The following is a 24,259-nucleotide window of genomic DNA, read 5'->3' on the forward strand; positions in this document are numbered from 1 at the left end:
ATAGGTTCTGGAAGCTGCCCGGGGGGCTCTGCTCATCACCATGAAGGATGATGAAGTAAAGGCCCACTGCCTTCCAGGACGGAGCATGGTGTGAAAGGTGGTCTATTGACTCAGACTGGGTTTATGGTCCAGTGAGGAGCTGGGAGCGCCTTCCCCCTGTCCGGGGGTGAAATGGCCCCGTAGGTGGTGTCTCCAGGCCGGAGGCAGGCCTCTGGGTGGTGGTCCCAGCGGCCTGGGAGGCGAGTGGTCGGCACTGGCCGCCCATGTGCGAATGGAGAGTGCTGTCTAGGCTCCAGACACACTCGGTGTGGAGATGCGAGGGCAGCAGGAGGCCCACAAGGTCCTGAGGCCACATTTGGTCTGTTTGCTCCCAGCCTGAGCTCAGGGCTCCCGAGCAGCCAGGACCAGCCAGCGGGCCCTGGGGCAGAGCCCGCAGGCCCGGCCACCCTTCAGAGTGATGTCACGGACAAGGGGCCTGGCTGTGCCCAGGGCCACCTCTGTCCATCCGGCCCTGCCTGTGACAGACAGAGGCCAGGCCTCGTGGCTGGCTCCCGCCTGCTTTTGCCTTGTCCAGATGAAGCTCCTCTGTGCAGACTGGATGTTTGGTCTGGGTCCAGAGCTGACCTGAGGGCCCTGAGGCAGCTCTGAGATGAGCTGTTAGTGTCCGCAGGGAGGTGCTTCCTCACCCAGGGCTCTGGAAAGGCTGCCCTGGAGCCCGGACCCAGCTCTGCAGCCACTAGGGGCGAGTATTGATGCCACTGTGGCCACCACGGCCGGGCTCCATGCTGGAGCCAAGCCCAAGCACACTCACACATGCACGTACACACATATATACACACATGCGTGTGCACACACACATGCACACACAAGCACACATGTGCACACATGCACACACATGCACGCACACATGTGTGCATACACACACGTGCACACACATGCACACATGCACACACGTGTGCACATGCACACACGTGCACACACAAATGCGCATGCACACATGTGCACGCACAAACACACACACACACACACACATCAATCCCCTGTGTCCTTCCTTCCTCCATCCTACTGGGCAGGAACCACCCCGGGGATCCCCCCAGACGTGTTGCACAGACAGAGCTCCAGGTCATGCAACACTTTATGGACCCTTGCAGGGTCCCCTCGGTGGATGTATCTCTTTGTGAGGCTGGTTTGTGGTTGGGTGGCTTGGAGTTTCCACTCATCCTTGGTCCTAACCACATGGTTAACCTTGCCGCCCATCACTGCCTACCGACATCTGAGGCTACACAATGTCTTAGAATAAGATGAAGCCTAACTGTTATCATATCCAGCCTCAGGATTTTGGCACTTTCCACTTCCTCCATCAGACAGTTACTGTCTGCACAGTCGAAGCACTGAGAAGGCTGCCTCTGGAGCCAGAGCCTGCGTTAGTGACTGACGAACAATGATAACCAGGGTGTGACCAGCATGGACTCATTCCTGCTTGGGATTGGGGACCAGGGTGGCCATCACAGCCGCTGATAGAGCCTGCTGGCTCTGCCGCCCACACTGGCCCCTAGTCCTTGTCAAAGAGGCCTGGGTCCTGTCGATCGTGGCCCACATGGCCTGGTCCAGCGTGCGTGGCCAACCGCTCCATGGCCAGTGCTGTGCAGGCTCAGATGGGGTTGCCAGACTGGACACAAAGCCCTGGTGGAGACTCAGTCAGCACAGCGTGGTCAGAAGTGCGGATGGCACAGCCTCCTGCGAGACGCACTGTATGTGCCACCACTTAGCATTCCCGAGGCTGCTCTTGGTCCCTTTCCGGTTTTACAAACTGATGTGACAAACGGACGCTAACGATGGTTGTTTTGGTCCCACAGATAAAAGCAGAGAGCGCAGCCGAGCGCCCTGCCCACCAGCCCTGGTGCTGCACACAGAGCAGAAGAGCCCGGCGGGGGAAGGAGAGGACAAGGTAGGTGTCTGCGAGATGCAAAACCCCCGGCTGGGGGCCCTGGGGGCCCGCACACACTTCTACCCATTTCCCACCTGACTCTCAGCAGGGGCACTTTGCAGTCCCCCTGTGGTACCAGGCCACTGCCAGCTGGACCGCTGCAGAACCCAGCAGAAGGAAAGGGCGTCTGGGAGCCAAGCAGGAGCAGCCTGGCCTTCCCGTCTGTGTCCAGTCCGGAGCTCACTGGCAGGCTCTACTCAGAGGGGCTTGGGTGGTAACCCTGGATTCTCACGTGTACCGTCCCCCCGTCTCAGAAGGCGTGTACACACAGGAGACCAGTCTGTGCAGTTGGACACCGCTTGGGCAAAGCTGTGATCTGCACTTGCTTTCACTGTTACAGGAAAACCAGTGCATGCCTGTGTTTTCTGAACACAGAATCTCAGGTCTTTCCCAATAAAGAGGCATTTTATAGATTGACCAAGAACATGTTGAGTGCATTTCTTTTCCCATGAATAACCAAGAACTCAACTTTTTCTGCTGCCTTTGAAAGTCACAAATGGCATATAACATGCTCTGACCGTCAGACACCCTGGTGGCCTCGGGTCTGATCCATGGGACACCCCGGTGGCCTCGGGTCTGACCCGTCGGACACGCCGGTGGCCTCGGGTCTACCCCAGGATTGTGTGAACACTCTCTCTTCCCATGCTGTTATCAGCCTTGTCTCCACCTCGGCCTGTCAGTGCCCCCATTCCTGCGGTTGTCCAGCCCGTTCCCCGTTAGCGACATCCCTGGGCGTCCTCACCTGGGGTCCCCACCATCCTCTCCATCATTAGTGCTGGGGCTAGATGGTGCAAATGAATCATGAACAACAGTGCAAATCAATCTCTTGCTTCCTGATGAAGGATTTCTCTCTATGAGACGAACATCCATGCCAGAATTACATATTTATTAAACAGATCGTCTCTCTTCTGCTTTAACTACTTTCTTTATCTCTGCGCTCTGTGCGTCTAATTCACTTTTATTACTTCAGTGCGGAGGGGAATTTTATGCCATGATTAGCCATTTTTATCACCAACAGGAAATCATAACCACAGTGCTGCACCAGAAGACGACCTTGGTAATTAGCGGTGGAGAATCCCAGCATCGCCGAATTTAAGTGTTAGTCTCTATCACAAATCATGTCCCACCATATTTCCCTGAAAAAATTATCAGGGGGAATCTACTACTCAGAGGCTTCTCATTGGGTTTCATTGTTCAATTAGCTTCGTAATGAAAATCTCCCCTCGTTTTCCTAATTGGATTAGTAATATAATCTCTGGTCTCAATATACCCTTATATTTTTAACACAACTGTTTCTGAATACACCCTGTTATGTTCATTATTTATCCTGAACTTATTTTCTCATAGGAAACTAAGACATTTTCTTCTACCCCAAAATTCTAAAATAAAGTTGTTCGTGAACTTAGGAATAATCACATAAATTACAAACCATTTATTCCGTGTCATTACCTGTCACAACGAATGAAGGGCACCGGGCAGAGCCCAGTAAGAGACCAGGATGGTCGAGTGTGCACGAGACCACCCCTCAAGTCCTGGGTCTTACTTATCTAACGCTTAATGAATGGGGTTCCCAGTGGCCACTCTGGGCCTGGTCCACTGACCTCTGCATCCCAGGCCTCCCTGCTCGTCCTCTGGCCAGCTCTGCTGACACTGGCTGTTCACTCCTGGTGACGTGGGCCCTGCTAGGGTGTGAGCAGGAGGAGGCCGCACGTCACTGCCTGTGATTTTACTGTAGTTTTAAGTGACTTCTTTGGGGTTTATCTCACCCGTATAGATAGACCCTGGTGATCTTTTAACTTTATATTTGAATCTTACGTTTCAGTGCTGTTATGACCCAGCACTTTCCTCGCTAACAACTGTTCGAAAGGAAGCTGGGAGGTGGGAATGAGCTGTGGTCCCAGTGTGGCCCTCAGGGGCCCCTGGACAAGCGTCTGGGCTTTCGGTGCAACGGCCCTGTCCTCACGAGGCTGCCCATCAGCGGTGCCCCACAGGGCAGGGAGCCTTGGCGTCCTGCGTGTTTCATCATTCAGACAACCGGCTAACCAGGTCCTTACCCACACTACCTCATAAAGCGCTGACGCTGATGGTGGTAGAAAAAGAATCTCAGCTTTCAGGATGACATTTAATTTTTTCTAAATGAGTCTAGAGCTTTAGTTGCCCAATGGACGTGGGTCTGGGTGAACTCCGGGAGTTGGTGATGGACAGGGAGGCCTGGCGTGCTGCGGCTCATGGGGTCGCAAAAAGTCAGAAACGACTGAGCAACTGAACTGAACTGAACATTCTCAGCTCAGAACCTGGTTGCTGTTTGGAATAATGCACTAGGACCTTGTAATCTTACCGATTTTTCGAGAGAAAGAAAATGCGGTCCTTATTATATCATTCTAAATTTGAGATTAAAATATTGGAAACAGGTGGTAGAAGGAAAGAAATGTTTCTTTGCCACTAGAATTTACTGTGCTCACTGTGGTTTCATTTTTCTCTTGCTGCTGCTGCTGCTAAGTCGCTTTAGTCGTGTCTGACTCTGTGCGACCCCATAGACGGCCTCCCACCAGGCTCCCCTGTCCCTGGGATTCTCCAGGGAAGAACACTGGAGTGGGTTGCCATTTCCTTCTCCAATGCATGAAACTGAAAGTGAAGTTGCTCAGTCGTGTCCGACTCTTCGTGACCCCATGGACTGCAGCCCACCAGGCTTCTCCATCCATGGGATTTTCCAGGCAAGAGTACTGGAGTGGGGTGCCATTGCCTTCTCCCATTTTTCTCTTAGAGCTGCTCAAAATTTGAGATAGCACTGACTTCTTAAAATAATTTTCTCATGGTAATTTTTCAGTTCTACCATTAGGAGTTTGGTTCTGTTTCCTTTTGTTTAAGGGCTTCCCTGGTGGCTCAGATGGTAAAGAATCTGCCTGCAATGCAGGAGACCTGGGTTCAATCTGTGGGTGGGGTAGATCCACTGGAGAAGGGGATGACTACCCACTCCAGTATTCTTGCCTAGAGAATCCCATGAACAGATAAGCTTGGTGGGCTACAGTCCATGGGGTCACAAAGAGCTGGACACAACTGAGTGACTAACACTTTCGCTTTTCACTTTCCCTTTGCTTAACAAAATCCAGTGTCTTTTGTATATTCGCGTAGCTAAAGAGGCCAATCTGAGTCTTGGATTCACGTTTATGTTGGTGCTATAATTGCCTATGTTTTCTGATCTCAGAAAAACTTTTAATTCTGTCCAGATTCTATCCATAATAAGCAATGGTCAGGTGTCCTAGCTGAAGTTTCTTTTTTTAACTTTAGGAAATAAATCTTCATTTTCTTCTAGGGGATATCATGTTCAGACATTCTTTTCTACATGAAGACAGAGACCCCACTGTATCACAGTCAGCTGCACCCTGTGAAACAGGCCATGAACTCTGCCCCCAGGTGGACACTCCAGAAATGGGGGGGGCGTCCTTGGGGTGACAGGACACTGCATGGACACGGGCTTGTCACTTCCCCTGCCTGCCAGGGACGGGCTGGGCCCGCCCAGCCCAGCCTCCCGGGGCCCTCACTGCTCGGAGGGTTTCCGCCACTGGAGGCTGGGCTCGGGGGCCCCGTGAGCCTGTCTCCAGAGACGAGTCGGGCCGTTCAGAAGCGAGCTCTCAGCTGCTCTGCCTGTGTCTGTCTCTGCAGAAGCAGGCAGCCAAGCCAATTTGGGATAATTACAGGGAGGCCCTAGTCTGGGTCGCGCAACACCGTCACTCATGCTGTGAATTCTAAAGGCTCTCGTGACCCCCAGGCCTGCGCGCTGGTTCTGCTGAGCCGGTCGTTGCCTGACAGCCGCTGTGGGCAGGCCTGTCTGCAGGAGACCAGTTAGTCTTTACTTGGTTGCCTCTAATTGAAGAGGAGTGTTTCCATTTGTTTTAAAGTGCTTTCCTGTTCTCTATTCACAGGAGCCTCCGTCAATCCTGGTGGCCAGCGAGGACGGCGCGCCCAAAGGCACGAGGCCCGTGGCCTCCACCCCGGTGCCGGGGTCCCCCTGGTAAGACACCCCGGGCCCGGGGGGTCAGGGAGACAGCCCTGCCTGACCCACCGCTTGCTGTCTCCACCAAAGAGAAACGCATGCCCTGTGGGTAATGCTGTTTTACACAAAGCAATTTGCAGCTCCTGGCGGGTAGAGTTCCACACCGTTGTCACCATCTGCCAAAAGAAAAACAGCATTTAAGTGATAAGTTATCCTGCTCCAATATATTTGCAAATATGCATTAAAGTAGGAAGGCCGTTGTGTATTGATCTGAGCAAGGCCGTGTCTGGAGAGTCGGCGGCACGCCTTGCACTTCAAAGGCCTTTCCGTGGACTCCAGGAAAAGCGTAACCGAGGAGCTGTTAATTAAAGACGTGCCTGCTCTTTGTGGCTGCCCTGTGAGGATTCCCGTTCTCCGCGCCTCAACCCTCAAAGCGCCCTCCGCGAGGGAGCCGCCGACTCTGGTTTTCAAAAATGTCCTTTTATAATGGAGTAATTTAGAATCAGAAAAAAAAAGGTTATTATAGTAAAATTAGTTTTAAAGCCTGCAGATTAGACTGCAGGATACGGTTGGGAGGAACAGCTAATTTAGAGAACAGGAACAGAGCCACCTAAGGTCCGTCGAGGTAGCAGCGGCAGCCGACCGCGGTCCCCGGGTGTGGCGTCTGCCCTGTGTGATGTCCCGAGTGGATCCCAGCATCTGTCCTGCCCTGGCCATCTGCTTACTGTGGGAAGCCCTGCTCTTAACTCGACAGACGGGGCCCCCTCTCCTTCTCTGCTCAGTGGTTGGTGTCACGGGCACCCAAGGGCCTCCCACCCTTCAGCTCTAGTGCTCGGTGAGCTGGGGATGCCTCACAGGTCCGGGGCCCCTGATGGTGACACCTAACGATGCAGTGTTTCCAGTGCTGAGAGTGTCCTGCCATTCAAGTCGGGTCTGATGCCAGCTCCCGGGTTAGCGCAGACCCCACGGGCCAAGGGCTGAGTCCCAGCCCCCTGCCCCTGCACGTCTCCCCAGCTGATTGCGAGTCCCGGGCTCCCACAACCTCCCGTCAGGTTTGAAAATTTGCTAGAACGACTCACAGGACTTAGGAGAGTGATTGATTCACTTGTGATGACATCTGTATTATACAGGCCGCAGCCCAGGGACAGCTGGATGGCAGAGAGGTAAGGGCAGGCAGCAGGGCGGGGGTCTCCAGGCCCCACGCCCTCCTGGGGCTGCCACCCGCTCAGGACGTTAGCAAGATCAGCACACTGCAGCCCTCTGAACCCAAAGGAAGCTTTCTGAATGCCTTATTACTAGGCTTGTCCTCCCTGCTCCTGGAGGCTGGCAGTGGGGCCAGAAAACCAACCCTCTGATCACGTGGTCAGTCTTTCTGGGACCAGCCCCCACCCTCCATGGTCACACATGGAGGCGTATCAGTCACCATGTCATCAGTCTGAACTCACATGAGGTCAGGGGTGCTCCTTAGGAGTAAAAACGATGCCCCAGTCGCTCAGCTAATTAAAAGGGTTTTAGGAGCTTGGTGCCAGTAACTGAATGGGGGACAAAACAGATTTTAACTATTATTTTTTTTTATGATGCCAGAGATGCTGTCTGGGGTCTTCTGGAACCAAAGTCTCTCGCGTGTGTTTCTAAGGCAAGCACACTTGACTGCAAATCATATGAGGGGTTGCAGTAAATTCAGCGAGGTGTGTGACCCTGTCACACTGGACTTGATGCTGCCCCGGGGCTTATAATTGGGTAGGAGACCTGACCTTGAGCCGTAGAGACTTTCAGGGCTGTGGTTTCAACTTCTCGGTGACGCTGTGTTTGAGGGCAGAATGCTCCGTGGGATCCTGGGGTCCTAACCCCCGCGTGTGAGAGCTCACGCAGACGGAGAACGCGCGGGCACCTGCTGCCGTTAGCTCTCAGAGAAGCAGGAACCTGCGGGGGTGTCCCCCTACCCGCGAGGCAGGGAGACTGGGGCAGGGGACCGGGTCTGTGAGACGTGAGCCCCGGGACCCCGCAGGCCCCCGGGTGCTGTCAGAAGCTGGGGTGACCCGAGGCGCGGGCAAGGCTGCCAAGGAGCTGGGAGGCGTGCACGGCACGATCGTCCACATGTCACAGCCGTGTGCTGAGCCCCCTCACGTCTCACATCTGCCTGTTTGCCCCTGGACGGGCCGCCTCTCTGCAGAGGCCCCTGCTGACCCAGCTCCAGGCCCGCTCCTGCAGGGCCCCCTGCTCTGGCCCTCATAACGATGGGCAGGGCAGCAGGTGCTCGGGGGTCCCTGTGGTCAGAAGCCCTTGCTGTGACGAAGCTGGACTCTGACGGAGGTCACAACAGAGTAGGTGGCACCGTGACTGTCCAAGAAGGCAAGTGCCCCTGGATGCCCCGGCCCGTGGTCCAAGTGGAGTTGCCCAGAAGGTGTTTGCTTCACTTCCTGCCCACGGGAGGCTTGCTCTCACATCAGAGGTCGGCCAGAAACCCAGGAGTTCTGTGCAGAATGAGGCCATAACCAGATACGCATTTCTGAGCATAAACCACCATGTCCCAGGAGGAAGAGGGGAGAGCTGTTTCCACCCTCTTTTCCCTGAATCTTCTTGTCTGCAGGCCCCACAGTGCCTCACCCGACCTGCCCCATGGGGCCGGGGCTTCTCAGTTCTCCCAGGTCAGCCCCTTCCCGGGGACAAAGGTGGGCAGAACGGGGAAGGGGGTAGAGAACAGAGCACACAGAGGTGCTGCCTTCTGGGGTCAGAGACCTCAGCCCTGTGGCTGTGACCCAGGGCGCACGGGTCCACCCTGCAGACGGGACTCTGCTCCTGGGACAGCGCACTCGGGACAAGTGCCCGGAGGACAGAGGGACCTGGGTGTGCCTTCCCGCGTGCGGGAGAAGGGGTGAGGCACGGAGCCCTTCCCCGCTGGGCTGAGCTGGATGCTTGGAGAGAGGAGTGGAAATATCTTGCCCCTTGCAGAGCCGTGAACGCTGGGGTGTGCTGTGTGAAGGCAATGGGGGGATCATTTTGTACGGCAAGCCAGCAGTCCCCATTTCCATTTGCTAAAACGGGTCTTCGTGTTCTAAGGCTGCTAAGCGTGGATGTTTTGTACCAGACTTAACTAACTCTGGCACGCTAATTGTACCCTCTGGGATTTGGGGACAGTTAAAGAGGAGAGGGAACATGGCAGCCATCCAGAAATCATACATTGTGATTAAGCCAGAGGAATGTATATGTATTGCTTAAAATGTGCATAAACGATATGTGAAATTAATTCTGCATCACACAGCTGGCTCGGTCCGGTGGAGACCAGGCGTGACCAGTGGGCAGATTTCTCCTGGGGGATCACGTGGTTTACCTGCCGCCAGCTCTTTGCTCCAGTTCCGCAGGCGTCCCTGTGGCACAGGAAGTGGGCTCTTTGTTCTGGATGAGCCTGTGCCTGTTAACTGTTGTCACTCCTCTGTCTCCAGGGTAATAACCCTCCATTAAGTCTCTAATTGGCTCCGCTCTCCCGTCACTGGAGAGGCTGGGTGGTGGTGGCAGTGGGGGCTGGGGCTGCTCCCTGCACGGCGGTCCGGGCACTGGGTCTCTCCGAGAGGAGGGTGTGGTGTGACCATCTGTCTTCGTGGCTCCCGGTTCCGACGGAATCAGCACGACCCAGAGGCAGCAAACCTACAGCACAGACCCGTCCCGCATCTGGGGAGAACCAAGTCAGTTCCGGTCGACGTGCAGCTTCTTTCTTAACAGCTGGGCTTGGAGCCAGAGGGGAAGGAGCCCAGGAGCTCAGTGGGATGATGACCTGAGTCTGACTGGGCCTCCTGTCAGGGGGATCTTTTGGAGCCCACGTGTCTTTGCGTCTGAGTGTATCCACTTCTTGTGAAGGATACATGCCCAGGTGCACGGTCTGCCCTCAGCCAGCGTCCAGGGAGGTGATGGCTGTCAGCAGCTACCGGGGCTGGAGGCTGAGACCCCTCCACTCTTCGCCCACCAGGAGCACGGCTTAGGGCCCCCCACCCCACCAGGGGCTGCGACAGCATCACTCACCTGCTTCCAGCTGCTTCTTATTCCCCCGGGCCCCACTTCACGTGTCATCCAGAACTTTTTCAGGCCAGGCAGAATCACGGCTCTAGGACCCCAGGACACCTCCGAGAGTGGGGAGACGGGTTGGCTGAGGCTGGCCTCACACAGCCTTTGGGGTGCTGGCAGGGGGCTACCTCTGCACCCCTCTCTGCGCCCACGGGAGCATGAGCCCCTCCCTGCCTCTGTGATCGAGGCTGCCAGCCCCTTGGTAATTCTGGCTGAAGTGTCCCGTCCCCTGGGGGTGGATGCACACGCCCCAGACTTTCTCATGTGGGCAGACCCTCGCTGACCCGCTTTCTCAGGGAACTCATCGCTCCCCGGGCCCTTCAGTCGCTGTAGCCGTGATGGTGCCAAGTTTGGTGGGACCAGGTCTCGTCTTTGAAAACCCCAAAGTGCGGTCTTTAAGGAGGAGGTGAGGGTGCGTGTCCTGCACAGACACCGCCTGCCTCTCGCTGTCGGAAACTCTCCTGAAGTTTAGATTCTACTCCATCCTTCCTCCCCTTTAGGTCAGGGTCCACAGAAGCAGCACTTAGGACAGAGCTCCCAGAGCCCGGAGGTACTGAGGAGTGGTTCCAGGAAAGGGGCAGAGGAAGGCGGCCGGGGTGTGGTGGTTGGGGGAAGGGCTGGGCTAAGAGAATGTGGTCTCAGCAGGAGGCCAATCACCGAGGGTTTGCCCCACGCCCTTGACCCCACCGGGCTGCTAGGGGAAGCAATCCCAGGGCAGGCATGGTCTCCAGGTGCAGCAGTGAACCTCTGAGCACAGCTACCCAGAGCCCAGGACAGACTAGCTCAGGAGCCGGGGACTGTGTCCCTGCCCATAAGGTTGATCCGCATGGAAGGGCATTAGTATGACCATGCCTGGGGTCCTGGACAAAGCTGGAAAATTAACAGAAAAGAATAGAAGATAGAATAGAAGTTAGAAGGGACTTAAGAAATCATCTGGGACTAGACCTGCGTCCACCAGCCTGCTTTTATAAATGAGGACACCGAGTCCACAGCAGTGAGATCACTGCCTTTATAAATGAGGACACCGAGTCCACAGCAGGAGATCACTGCCTGAGGTGCTGAGACACACAGAGGCGGAGCCATCCTGGACGGCAGGGCTCCACGCCCCTGGGCTCCTCAGTGCCCCCCAGTGACTCTGGAGGAGGGAGCAGACCAGGCAGCCATGACGCTGAGGCCGCTGGGGGTGGGGCTGTGGCGCCCAGGTCACTGGTGTGCTTGTGTGTGCGTGCACACTTGTATATGCACGTGTGGGGATACATGTGTGGGTGCACACATGTGAGTGTGTGTGCATGTGCATCTACGCACAAGTGTGTACTCGTGTGTGCACACACAAGTGTATATGCTGTGTGTCAATGCACGTGTGTGCGTGCACAAGTGTGAGTGTGTGTGCATGTGCCTTTATGCACAAGTGTGTGTGTGCATATGTGTGAATGTATGTGTGTGCATGTGTGTGCACACACAAGCGTGTGTGCATGTGTATGGGTGGAGGGGTGCTGAGCACAGGATGACGTCCTGCCAGAACAGCTGTACCTGTCCGGTGTATCTGCTGTAAAGGTTCATTGTACTGCAGGTGCCATCAGGGGTCCCGGGGTCACACAGCAGCTCCTAAATTTGTAAATAGATAGACAAGGGCGCAGCGAGTCAAAGCTGCATCCGGACTTTCCCACTCAGGCCAAGCGCAGTCAGACAGTGAAAAGATATCATCGCGACTGTCACAAACCAACCTACTCGCTGCCAGGAGCTTTGGTCTTGGAGCTATTTTTCCAGCTGCAGCCTGGCCAAAGAAGGCTTTAGAAGCCTGTGTGTGGGCAGTGACCAGCCGCCTGCGTGCACCAGACCAGACAGATGGATGCCCTCCGTGTTAGAAGGTGCCCAGGACTGGGCTTCACCCTCTGCACTGCTGAGGGTCTGCTGGCTTCTTACTCGACATCGCCTGCAGTCTGATCTAGCTGAAGCTGCAAACAGCCTGCATTCACACCAGGCAAACCTCCCCCCACCCCACCCCCTGGTGCGCAGATAACCCAGGTGGGCTACTCGTGGTGCTAAGAACATGTGCTGAGTGTTGCCAGGAGCGCAGCCCCCAGACCCGGCAGGAGGCACTCCGTCACCCTGCAGAGCATCTGAGAGGGAAGGGGCTGTGCTCCTGGCAGGGTTTATGGTCCCTGCTGGCCCAGAATTCTGTGCGAGACTCACAGTGGCAGAATTGTACATAATGTACAGAACAGCATAATTACCTGCAGCTTTATACACAGTGAAAGCTTCCTAAGCCAGACGACTTCTGTACCGGCAGGCAGGCAGCTTCCTCCCACGAGAGGTCACCTGTGCCCTGTCGGGGCCTGCTGGGGGTGGCAGGCAGACCCGTGCATCGGGCAGGTCCTTGTCCAGCTCGCCAGTCCTGCCCCTCAGGCCTAGCCCTTGTTGGCCCGTCATCCAGTCTCTAGTAAAGGCTGCCCCTCATGTTTGCCTCAGCTTCCCTGCAGTGACGGGCATGTTAGAATAACACAAATGTCCATCGCAGGCCCCCCCCACACAGATGATGGAACGGAGATCACGGAGGGTGAGGGCAGCTCTCAAGGTCACCTGAAGGTCAAGGGCAGGCCTAGAGCTGGATGGTGCATCCACTGAGAAGGCAGGTCATGGCCTTCTACCTGGATGACCAGGCCAGCAGGGGCCTATGCAGTGTGGGGGTCTAGGTTGCTGCTGGCCAGATGCAGACCCTGGTGCTGGCGCCCAGGATGGGGAGGGGTCAAGGGTGAGGTCTACTGGTTGTCAACCTGTGGAAACTCACATCTCACAGCTCTGGAGGTCAGAATCCAACCCCACGGGGCTGAATCCAGGTGGGGAGGAGAGGGCTGATTCTCTCCCAAGGCTCAGGGGAGACTGCTCTAGACTTTCCAGCTTCTAGAGACACTGGCATCCACAGCCGCGTCCTCCAACATCAAGGCCAGAGTGGCGCATCCTCTGGCCTCTGTCTCCACCCATCCTGTGTGTGTGTCTGTCTGTCTGTCTTCTGCTTCTATCCTCCCATCCCCTTCTCTCACTCTGACTTCCAGCCTCCCTCTTCCCTTATGAGGAGCCTTCTGATGACACTAAACTTGCCTTGACAGCCCAGCCTACTCCCTGCATCTCAAGACAGGAACTTAATCACACCTGAGAGATCCCTTTTGCCCTGTAAGGTGACATTCATAGGTTCTTGGGAGTAGGATGTAGACCTCTTTGTAGGCTCACCACTCCCATGAACCCTGCCTGGCTGCGGAGTAAATCAGACAGACCATCTAAAGGTCATTTCTACGTAGGGATCTGGTCTGCACAGAGTTTCAGAACGTGAGGCTAGCCCCTGCACTGAGCCTCTGTCTGGCCCACGGGAAGTGGCCCGCTGGTCTGAGCACAGAGGCTCAAGGGTGGGGGTGATTTTCTCTGTGGGAAGCAGACTGGTGTGTGCTGCCTGGATCCAGAAAGGGGGCAGGCAACCAGGTGTGTCTGATGGTAAGGCAGGAGCTGGTGCTCAGGAGGCCGGCAAGTGCCCAGAAGTGTCCCTGATCCCTCAAGAAATCAATGACCAGAGGGCTTCAGTCCACGAGGACTAGTCCTGCCCATTCCTGCAGCTTCTGAGGAGCCTGGGGAGAGTCCTGGAGCTTCCCGGGCCCTCAGAGGTCACTAGGATGCTGAGGTCACCGGAGGGGAGAGGCCTAACCCCAGAAGAATCTTCTGGAAGGGCCAGACCAGAGGCAGGACAGAGCTCATTTCTCTGCACCATCACGAGACTGGTCACAGGACAGCCTGAGGCCGCTCCGGTGACCTCGACCGGCTGTGTTGCTGGGACACACTGAGGCCAGGTCTGAATTCCTGTGTGCGTTCCCACACTGCAGACTCACTCCGCGGAAAGGGAGCTCTTCCTTTCCTTTGTTTTTCTTTTCTTCACTATTTCTCCTTTGCAATCTTTCCTTCTCTCTGATAAACTTTCACAGAGATGAAGTCTTAAAATTGCATATTATTCCTTTTGGAGATTTTCGTTTCCTCCATGTGAAAATGCAAAGCTAATTCTTTGCTCTTCTGAAAGCAAAGCGGGACACCTCAACAGGGCTGAGGTTGCTGATTCCAGCAGCCAGGTTGCTGGTTCTCAGCTGGAGAGGGATGGGCTGTGGCCTCTGTGTGGCTCCATGAACCCTGCTGCTCAGTCACCATCCAATCGGGGAAGGTTACTGGGAACCAAGGTCTGTGTTACCTGGTCCTTGGACCCAAAGCCAGAGTGGGAATCCAACTGAAAGGAGAGCTGGCCTTTGGGAAGAGCTCAGACCTCCTGGGACCCAGTTGAGCCTCTCATGTCTCTGAACTTTGCTGTCCTTACCAGTAGAAGGAAGGTCAGGTAGCTGTCTGCCTATGAATCGAATGAGAGAATGTATGAGAAACATCTGAGAATCACCCTGAAAAGCCAGACATCGCTATTATTATTCATACTTTGTAAAATACTACTTTTGTGAATGTGTGGATTTCAGCCCCAAGGGCATTTTGGGTTTGGACGCATGCCTGCACTAACCTGTCTGCGAATGCAGGAAACATAAGAGACTCGGGTTTGATCCCTGGGTCAGGAAGCTCCCCTGGAGGAGGGCATGGCAACCCACCCCAGTTTTCTTGCCTGGAGAATCCCATGGACAGAGGAGCCTGTCGGGCTACAGGCCATGGGATTGCAGAGAATCAGACACGACTGATCAACTTAGAACACACACTATGGTCTTTTGATGCATGCCTCTCAGGGAGACTAAGAGCGGTTTCTCGATTTGCACAGGTGTGTGGTCTGGACGGGCGATGACCGAGTTTTCTTCTTCAACCCGACGATGCAGTTATCCGTCTGGGAGAAGCCAATGGACTTGAGGAACCGCGGGGACCTCAACAGGATCATCGAAGACCCTCCGCACAAGCGCAAGCTGGAGGCGGCAGCAAGTAACTAAGACAGCCGGGCCCTGGGCACCCACCTGTAGGAGAGTCTAGACTCTACATCCTTTAGCGGGAGAGGAGAGCACAATGCCCGGTTGTGCTGGCAGTTGATTTTGAAGGACTCGTGCTCCCTGTTTCAGAATTTAGTCATTAAGTTTTTATGGCACTTTCTGCAGAAACTTTGATCCTTCCACGGGATCGGTTCTGGCTTTCTCTTTGCATTGCGTAAATTTACAAACCCAGAGAAGGTTATCCTTCAGCCACCGGGAGCTTCCTTTCCAGCTCAGATATTAGCCTGCATTTAACCTTCTCTCTTACTTTTAAAAAGTTGTTTTCTATTATCAAATTAATGGGTATTGGTTAAGCATTCTAGAAAATGCAAAGCAGTCTCACCAGGTAAACTCATCCGTGGTGATCGCTTTGATGTGCTAGTTCTGTTGCTGGCCAGAATCTTGGCCTTCTCTGCCCACCGAAGCCAAAGGAAAAATACAGAGAGTGTGGAGGAGATACAAAGGTGGCTTTAATTCTCACCTGGCTGAGAGGGGAAGACAGCAGGCTCAGGCCTCCAGAACTGTGTCCCCATCCACGGGGAGTCTTGTTCAGTCTCTCAGTCGTGTCCAGCTCTTTGTGAGCCCATGGACTGCAGCGCGCCAGGCTTCGCTGTCCATCACCATCTCCCGGAGCTTGCTCAAATTCATGTCCATTGAGTCAGTGATGCCATCCACCCATCTCATCCTCTGTCACCCGCTTCTCCTCCTGCTCTCAATCTTTCCCAACATCAGTCTTTTCCATTGAAGCAGCCATTTGCGTCATGAGGAGTCTAGGGGCTTATGTAAGATGAGGGCTCACAGTCAGGAGTCAGTGAAGACGAACAAAGCTGTTAGGGTCTTGATTTCCCCCTCTCGCATTGTTTCAAAGAAGGCCACAGGCCAGTGCCAGCAGCCCAGCAACCGCATCTGTCAGTCCCTGGGGCTGCAGCCTTCTTTCTGATATGTGACTACAGGGGGAAGGGTGTCCTGAGGGTAAACACCAGACACAGGATGTATTTAGTATCGAGTCAAAGGAAATAGGTGTGAAGTGTAGCTCCTGCAGAGTTAAGGGGCAGAAAAGCAAACTTAGTTATAGACATGCAGAGTTAGAAGCAGTTAAAGTAAAAAAAAAAAATAACTAGGAATGTTCAGGCCTACTCACTGTTCTCCTTATCTTCTTTATTCTCAGGAAAGGTGAAAGTCTTTAAGTCCTGTCTGACTCTTTGCAACCCCATGGACTGTAGCCTGTCAGGCTCCTCTGTCCATGAAATTCTCCAGGCCAGAATACTGGAGTAGGTAGCCATTCTCTTCTCCAGGGGACCTTCCCAACCCAGGATTGAGGCCAGGTCTCCCACATTGCAGCCGGGTTCTTTAGTCTGAGTCACAAGGGAAGTTAAAGAAAAAAACCCATTCCTTTTTTTCCCTTTTTACTGCAACAGTTTCTTTGCTCTTTTTTTCCCCATCATTTGGTTTTTGCTCCAGATGTTGTAAGACTGCCCCTTGAGACTACATGTCATAATTGGTAACATGTAACCATGAAATTAAAAGACGCTTACTCCTCGGAAGGAAAGTTATGACCAACCTAGATAGCATATTCAAAAGCAGAGACCTTACTTTGCCAACAAAGGTCCGTCTAGTCAAGGCTATGGTTTTTCCTGTGGTCATGTATGGATGTGAGAGTTGGACTGTGAAGAAGGCTGAGCACCGAAGAATTGATGCTTTTGAACTGCGGTGTTGGAGAAGACTCTTGAGAGTCCCTTGGACTGCAAGGAGATCCAATCAGTCCATTCTGAAGGAGATCAGCCCTGGGATTTCTTTGGAAGGAATGATGCTAAAGCTGAAACTCCAGTACTTTGGCCCCCTCATGCGACGAGTTGACTCATTGGAAAAGACTCTGATGCTGGGAGGGATTGGGGGCAGGAGGAGAAGGGGACGGCAGAGGATGAGACGGCTGGATGGCATCACTGACTCGATAGACGTGAGTCTGAGTGAACTCTGGGAGTTGGTGATGAACAGGGAGGCCTGGCGTGCTGCGATTCATGGGGTCGCAGAGAGTCAGACACGACTGAGCGACTGAACTGAACTGAACTGAACCTTCTCCATCATGCACCCATTCCAGAGCTTTGTAGGAAGTCCATCCACTCTTTGTTTGAAGGGTGCTTGGATTCACCTAAAGTACATGTGGAGAAGGGAAAAGATCTTTCCCAGCTGCAGAGGAATCCAATGCGTGGCAGAGAGATAGCTGTTCAGAAACTGCCCCAGCAAATCTCATTTTCCCGAGAGCCAGAGCAGAACACTTCCATGTGCTCAGAAAGGATCCGCCGATTAGGTCTTATACATTTTTTATCAGTTGTGTTGGGAAAGGTGCACTCCCTGAGCACGTGGGTTGAAACAGTCTTGGCTTCACTGAGATCTTGAGATCACAGTTTTCCCTGACTGACCCGCAGAGCTTGGCTGAAAGGCCGGGAAATGGAATCTTGACCTCTGGAGTGAGTGTTTGCTTTAGCTTTGGAGTGGTTTTTGAGTATTTTTGAGCCCATCTCAAGTGACGCTAACACAGATAACACAGATCAGCCTGTGCTGGATCCAGAAGCATTTGAATGGAACTTTAGGAGAAAGTGTCTTAAAAGCTTCGTCAACATTTTGATCAGTGCTAACGGACATGGACAGGTTGCTCTTGCAAAGCTGGCAGCAGTCTGCTGAGATGGAGTGATGGATACCGATAACTCCGTCAACTGAGAAAGTACACCCCACCTGCAAGTTGAGAGTTAAGTCTTATTTGGCAGACATTTTTAGGACTTCAAGCCCAGGAGACAGCATCTCAAGTGACCTTGAGAGAACTATTCTGAGCAAGCCAGGTTCCATAGAAGTTTTACAACAAAGGTCAGGTAGTCTGAACACCCAAAGATTATTGTTTGCTAAAGAAAACCAGATATCCCAAAGTAAGGAATTTAGTGCCTTTCAATGTATGGGAAAGTGCAAGAGTGTGGGCTTAGTGAAATCGTTCCTTCCGTATGCACCTCGGCTTGTCTGGGGCCAGTGCCCTGCGTTTTCACACCCTGAGTTCCCCTGGGGCTTACCGTGGGCAGCAGCTGTCTTCTGAAGGCTGCTAGGTGCTGTATTCTCCTTCCTGAGTGCCCTCAGGGCTCACCAGCTCACGCTGGAGGGCTGCGGTCACTGGCGACCGAGGCATCCTTGTTTCCTGGTATGGCAGGGAGTGTTCCGTTTCTCGGTACATTCCCCTCTCGTAAGATGATGAGTGCACCCCCAGAGCATCAGCTCGAGCCGGCTGACTCTGAGAAGCGAATGTTCCAGATGCAGATCTCAGTCTGTAACACAAGCTGTTCTCAGGGACAGCGGGAACTGGGCTGTGAATTTGCTCCCTCCTTTGACTGAGGCATCCATTATCTGAAAAGATGCTTTGCGTGCTGAATGAAGGCTTGAACCAAAACCCCTCACACACAGACACCCGGCGTCCAGCGTCCTCACCGTCACCACCTGTGGGGCTGGTGTCCCGAGACCTGCCAACCCCTGGAGGACGTTCAGGTGCAGCTTGTCACGGGGATACTTACTTGCAAACAATGTGGGCAGTCTCCTCGCTCCTTCCTGCAGCTTGCATTCTCAGAGATAATTGGGTGCTGTTTCTTTATTTTTCCGAGGCCTGGCAGGGATGAGAAAGGATGGAACTTGTTAGCAGTCAGGACACAGTTGGTCACCTGTTTTTCTGCCCTGGACCAAGTTGAGCCAGGGCTACGAGAGCAGAGAGGGGTGAGCAGGGTCCTCCCCCACCCCGAGTCCTCTGCCCTTTCCAGGCTTCTGAGGTGGAGGACAGTATTAGAAGATTAACAAGCATGTTAGAAAAGTGATGAGTTTATGTGAGCAAAAATCGATTCTGATCCTGAAGCTCCAAACCGGAAGTCCTTGGAGCCAGGGAAGGCTGGCCTGGTGCAGGCACAGAGGCAGAGCAGGGGGAATCAGCTGCCAGGCACCAGGAAGGCCTGCCTCCTGCCCAGCTGGCCCTCCTCAGCATCCCCACTGACCAGTAACCCTGAGGCTTTTACTGGCTCAGAGGTCTGTCCAATGGCCTCCTTGTATAATTAATTACAACAAGGACCTGAATTATCTGGGTCATAGATCAGGGCTTCATTTCACTCTGCTGGCCTGAATCTCATTTTGCACTTAAAAAGGTGGAGAATGGAGCCTTAAATCTAACAAACACAGCTGGAAATACCCGACTCTTATAGGCTTAACACATCAAGCCATTTTTGTCTGACCATTGTAATGGTGGCCCCTGAACCACTCTATCCAGATAGATGTGTGATCATAAATTTACAAGCAGCTACAAAATGAGCTTTAACCTTACTTACTCTTATTAAAAGAGGAAGAGCTGCCTTAAGCCGTCTTAAAAGTCTTTAACCTGCATCTTAAAGACATGCAAATGACCTCCGTTCTCAACTTCAGGTTGCAGAGAAGGAATTGACATTTAAATGGATAACTTGTAATTTCCTAAGATCCACTCACTGAAATTATTCTGTTTGCAGCAAAACAGGACAGGGAGTATTTCTGGAAGACTAATTAGCAATGAGCAGGCAGAGTTGCTGACCTCAGGCCACGAGCAAGGTGAATTTTTCCCTGGCTGATCACCTGTCATGACTCATCTAATGTTCTGACCCTAATTATTATAAGAATCAGCTCTAGGGAAGACTGTCCTTGGTATAGAATTTTGTTTTTCACATTGTGTTGGGCTATGAGTCATTATAGATTTAAATATTAAAACCTGTTTCTTGTCTGAAATGGAACCATTAAGCATTCCAATTGATATTCATTATTTTTCAAGAGGCAAGTAGAATTTGACAAAATACTTCCCTGGTGGCTCAGCTGCTAAAGAATCCACCTGCAGTGTCGGAGACCTGGGTTCGATCCCTGGGTTGGGAAGATCTCCTGGAGAACGGAACGGCTACCTACTCCAGCATTCTGGCCTGGAGAATTCCATGGACTGTATAGTCCATAGGATCGCAAAGAATCAGACAGGACGGAGCGACTTTCACACTTTCACTTTCTGCCACATTTAACTGCAGTAGGTTTGGAGGGGTGTGTGTGTGTGAGTATTTTGTGTGCATACTAGGAATATCAGCATGGAAGGAGGAGTTAATATTGTCAGGCAACTATGGGAAAAGGGTGCAGAACTGCCAGAAGGACTAAGCCTTTCAACAGATAAAGAAAAGGCCCCCTTTTCTCCATTCTGTTTTCCTTGCTGAGAGGTTTAGCTAAAGGCCTGAATTATTTCCTAATCATCCTCCAGTGCATCTGGACTTTTACGGCTCTAGCAGACAGACTGCTAGTTGGGAATAATGCCTGTTGAACTGCGAAGTGAGAAGGAGCAGCCTTCACGCCATGTCCGCTCCGTGTCCTGACATTCGGGGCTGCTACAGGCTCTTCCTTGGTGAGGACGCCCCACTCACATTTGTCTTCCCTCCAGCTTCAGCATTTCCCAAATCTCTTAGCAGCTCAGTTCTGCCACCCGTGTTTACCTGAAGCACCAAAGACCTCTCTTCAGGGCAATGGGTAGTGGAGACTGAAGTGAAATGAAAAGTCGTGAGATACGTTTTATTCGGGGACCTCACTGAGGACTGTAGCCAGGGAGAGAGCCTCTCAGATCACTCTGAGGAGCTGCTCCAAACGGTGTTGACTTAAAACAGAAAAAAAAAAGCGCAATGTGAGAGTTGTGAGTCAAGTTTTATTTGTGGTGAAATGAAGACTGCAGCCTGGGAGGCAGCATCTCGGATAGCTAGCTCTGAGAGACAGCTCCGATGAGTTGGGGGCAGGTCAGTATATATGTGATTTTGGTGAAGGGGGAGTCCATGCAATCAGACACATATTTTTGCAGATTTCTACTAGTCTCATGAGGGTTACTGCTAGTCACGAGGGGCAGTCATCACCATGAAGGATTTTGGTGCTTTTATAGATATGAGGAGGTACAAGAACTGGGCTCATAAAATCAGCTCCTGAAAATATCTAGCTGCCTGAACACCTGTCCTGCCAGTTTCTTCAGAGCACAGAGAGCCTTGCTCCTGCTCTCCACCCTGAGCTCCTTCCAGGGGTGTTGAAGGTTGGCAGGTGCAGCAGAGCCTGATGTAACCCTTGTAGAGGTGGACGGCAGGTGCCAGTTTGTGGGTGACCAAGGTGAGGGAGGAGGTGGTGGTGGTTTAGTTACTAAGTTGTGTCCAACTCTTGGGACCCCAGGGACTGTAGCCAGCCAGGCTCCTCTGTCCATGGGATTCTTCAGGCAAGAATATTGGAGTGGGTTGCCATTTCCTTCTCCAGAGATAAGGGAGGAGCCAGGATATACAGGGGTTCTTCCTTAGGAAAAAAAATTTAATTGAACCCAAAAGACTACAGCTAATCACAAAAAACAGACATCTCAAGTAAACGATTTGTGCTTTTCTGTGTGCGGGAAGGTGCGAGAGTCGGACTCAGCGACATCTCTCCTGAGACGCACACCTTCACTATCGAGGACCTGTGCCCTGCTTTTCTCTGCCCTGAAGTCCCCTCAAGGCTCAGCGTCAGGGCTGTGACTGATGGCTTGTTAGCAGGCAACGTTCTTTGTTTCCTGAAATGGCAGGTGACCTCTTTTGGTCCACAGTAGAAATTTTCCTGCCTTCTGGCCCCTGCTGCCTCATCACCTGCCCCATTCAGGATGGGGATCCCATCCCTTCTGCCGGGGGTTTGGTGCAGTCTGGTAGGATGTACCAGAGGGTGATCAGATAAAACGCCTGTGAGTCTGTCCTCTAGGGTGGGGAGGCAGACAAGGCAGAGGACGATCTCCCAGCCTCTTTCCCCTGCCTTCTGTCTCCCGTGGGCACCTCCCAGAGGCTAAGGTGGACAGGGTGCTGCTGTGGGGTAGGGCAGGGGGCTTGCCTAGGCAGGAGGAGGGGGGGCGCCCTGGGGGGAAAGGGACCTCTTGGTTCCTCCATGCCTGCCACCTCCCCAGGAGCTGGTCACCACCCATATCAGCTCCCTGTTGCTGCTGTAACAGATGATCACAAGTTTAGTAGCTTGAACCAACACCAACTTGCTGCTTTCCAGTCCTGGAGGTCAGAAGCCCGACTGAAGTCTCCCTGGTGGGTCTGAGTTGCTTCTTTCTGGAGGCTCTCAGGCATAACTCACTTCCTGTGTCTTCCAGTCCAAGAGGCATCTGGTTTCTGGAGCCCCAAGGCTGGTTAGGAGCCTTCACCCCTGCCATGCAACCTAAGACATTCACAGTGGCTCCACTGGTAATGAAGCCGCCTGCAATGCGGGAGACCTGGGTTCAATTCCTGGGTTGAGAAGATCCACTGGAGAAGGGAAAGGCTACCTACTCCAGTATTCTTGGGCTTCCCTTGTGACTCAGATGGTAAAGAATCCACCTGCTATGTGGGAGACCTGGGTTTGATCCCTGGGTCGGGAAGATCCCCTGGAGAAGGGAAAGGCTACCCACTCCAGTATTCTGGCCCAGAGAATTCCATGGACTGTGTAGTCCATGAGGTCACAAAGAGTCAGGCATGACTGAGCGACTTTCACCTTCACTTTCTTTTCCAGGGTTTGGGTGTGGACCTCTTTGGAGGCCATTGGTCTGCAATCTTCTGTCTTTATGCCTATTTTGACAGTAGAGGGAATTAAAGAAAGCAGACCATTTGGCCTGCTCAAGGTCACACTCCTATCGAGCAGGGGACCAGGAATTTGCACTGTGGAGAGTCTGACTCCAGATCTAAGGAGGGCCAGCCTGGCCAGATGTCTTATGCGCATTAGATTAAAAGGGGCTCTGGTAAGCATTTTGCTTCCTGCTTGACACAGAAAAGTTGGGTGCGGGGAGCCAGGCACTTCCACCCTGCTTTGTCCCGACCCGTGATAGACTTGGCAGGATGTCACTTGGCTTCAGTTGAACTGTAAACATTTCAGCCGTTTTTATTCAAGGCAGATATACACTGACGATGACTTTCATTTCACCAAGAAGGGCATGAAGCCGTGCCTGTGAGTAAACACAGCTGTGACCTGTGAAAGGGTCACTTTCCCAAGTGCTGTTTGCCCAGGAACAACGCATCACTCTCCACGCCACAGGGGGCCAGGTGGCCGGTGCTTGGCCAGACCTGGGACCGCTGACAACGCAGATGCTGGTTGTTCCACAGAGTCAAGGATGAGCATCACCGCTCATCCACAAGGATTCTGGCGGGCGAGAGGGTACCTCTCCATGCAGATCACCTGGCCCCTCTTTGGGAGGAACCCTGGCCATCACCTGCCCTGTGTTCCGTCCACACCCTGACACCAGCTGGTGGCCTCACCCGCGCCTCCTCCGCACAAAGAATGAACCAGGCTTCTTGTTTGTTAACGCCATTATCAGATTGGCACCCACTCTGATTAGCCCTTGTAACAGGACCCAGCATAAAGCAGGTAAGTGTAGACAGGTCATCCCTGCAGAGAATCCCTCACTGACAGAATTTACCAGGTACCCTGTGATGCAAAGATGGGCACAATAAAGGACAGAAATGGAATGGACCTAACAGAAGCAGAAGATATTAAGAAGAGGTGGCAAGAATACGCAGAAGAACTATACAAAAAAGATCTTCACAACCCAGATAAACACAATGGTGTGATCACTCACCTAGAATGTGAGGTCAAGTAGGCCTTAGGAAACATCACTATGAACAAAGCTAGTGGAGGTGATGGAATTCCAGTTGAGCTATTTAAAATCCTAAAAGATGATGCTGTGAAAGTGCTGCAGTCAATATGCCAGCAAATTTGGAAAACTCAACAGTGGCCACAGGACTGGAAAAGATCACTTTTCATTCCAATCCCAAAGAAAGGCAATGCCAAAGAATGCTCAAACTACCGCACAATGCATTCATTTCACACGCTAGCAAAGTAATGCTCAAAATTCTCCAAGCCAGACTTCAACAGTACATGAACTGTGAACTGCCAGATGTTCAAGCTGAATTTAGAAAAGGCAGAGGAACCAGAGATCAAATTGCCAACATCCGTTGGATCATAGAAAAAGCAAGAGGGTTCCAGAAAAACATCTATTTCTGCTTTATTGACTGCACCAAAGCCTTTGACTGTGTGGATCACAACAAACTGTTGAAAATTCTTCAAGAGATGGAATACCAGACCACCTGACCTGCCTCTTGAGAAATATGTGTGCAGGTCAGGAAGCAACAGTTAGAACTGGACATGGAACAACAGACTGGTTCCAAACAGGGAAAGGAGTACGTCAAGGCTGTG

At 52.8% G+C, this 24,259-nt stretch overlaps 1 protein-coding gene across 1 annotated transcript in view; it reads left to right on the forward strand.

Moving 5' to 3' along the window:
• The window catches only part of TCERG1L (transcription elongation regulator 1 like), a 198,560-nt gene that overhangs the window by 131,180 nt on the left and 43,121 nt on the right, over window positions 1–24,259 (forward strand). The window contains exons 5-7 of the mRNA XM_070363955.1: window positions 1,857–1,948; window positions 5,911–5,999; window positions 14,827–14,981. Of these exons, the coding sequence (XP_070220056.1) occupies window positions 1,857–1,948; window positions 5,911–5,999; window positions 14,827–14,981 (336 nt within the window). The remainder of the gene's footprint in view (window positions 1–1,856; window positions 1,949–5,910; window positions 6,000–14,826; window positions 14,982–24,259) is intronic.

This window comes from Bos mutus, chromosome 26, assembly GCF_027580195.1.
Source record: "Bos mutus isolate GX-2022 chromosome 26, NWIPB_WYAK_1.1, whole genome shotgun sequence".
In the NCBI taxonomy this organism is placed as follows: Eukaryota; Metazoa; Chordata; class Mammalia; order Artiodactyla; family Bovidae; genus Bos; species Bos mutus.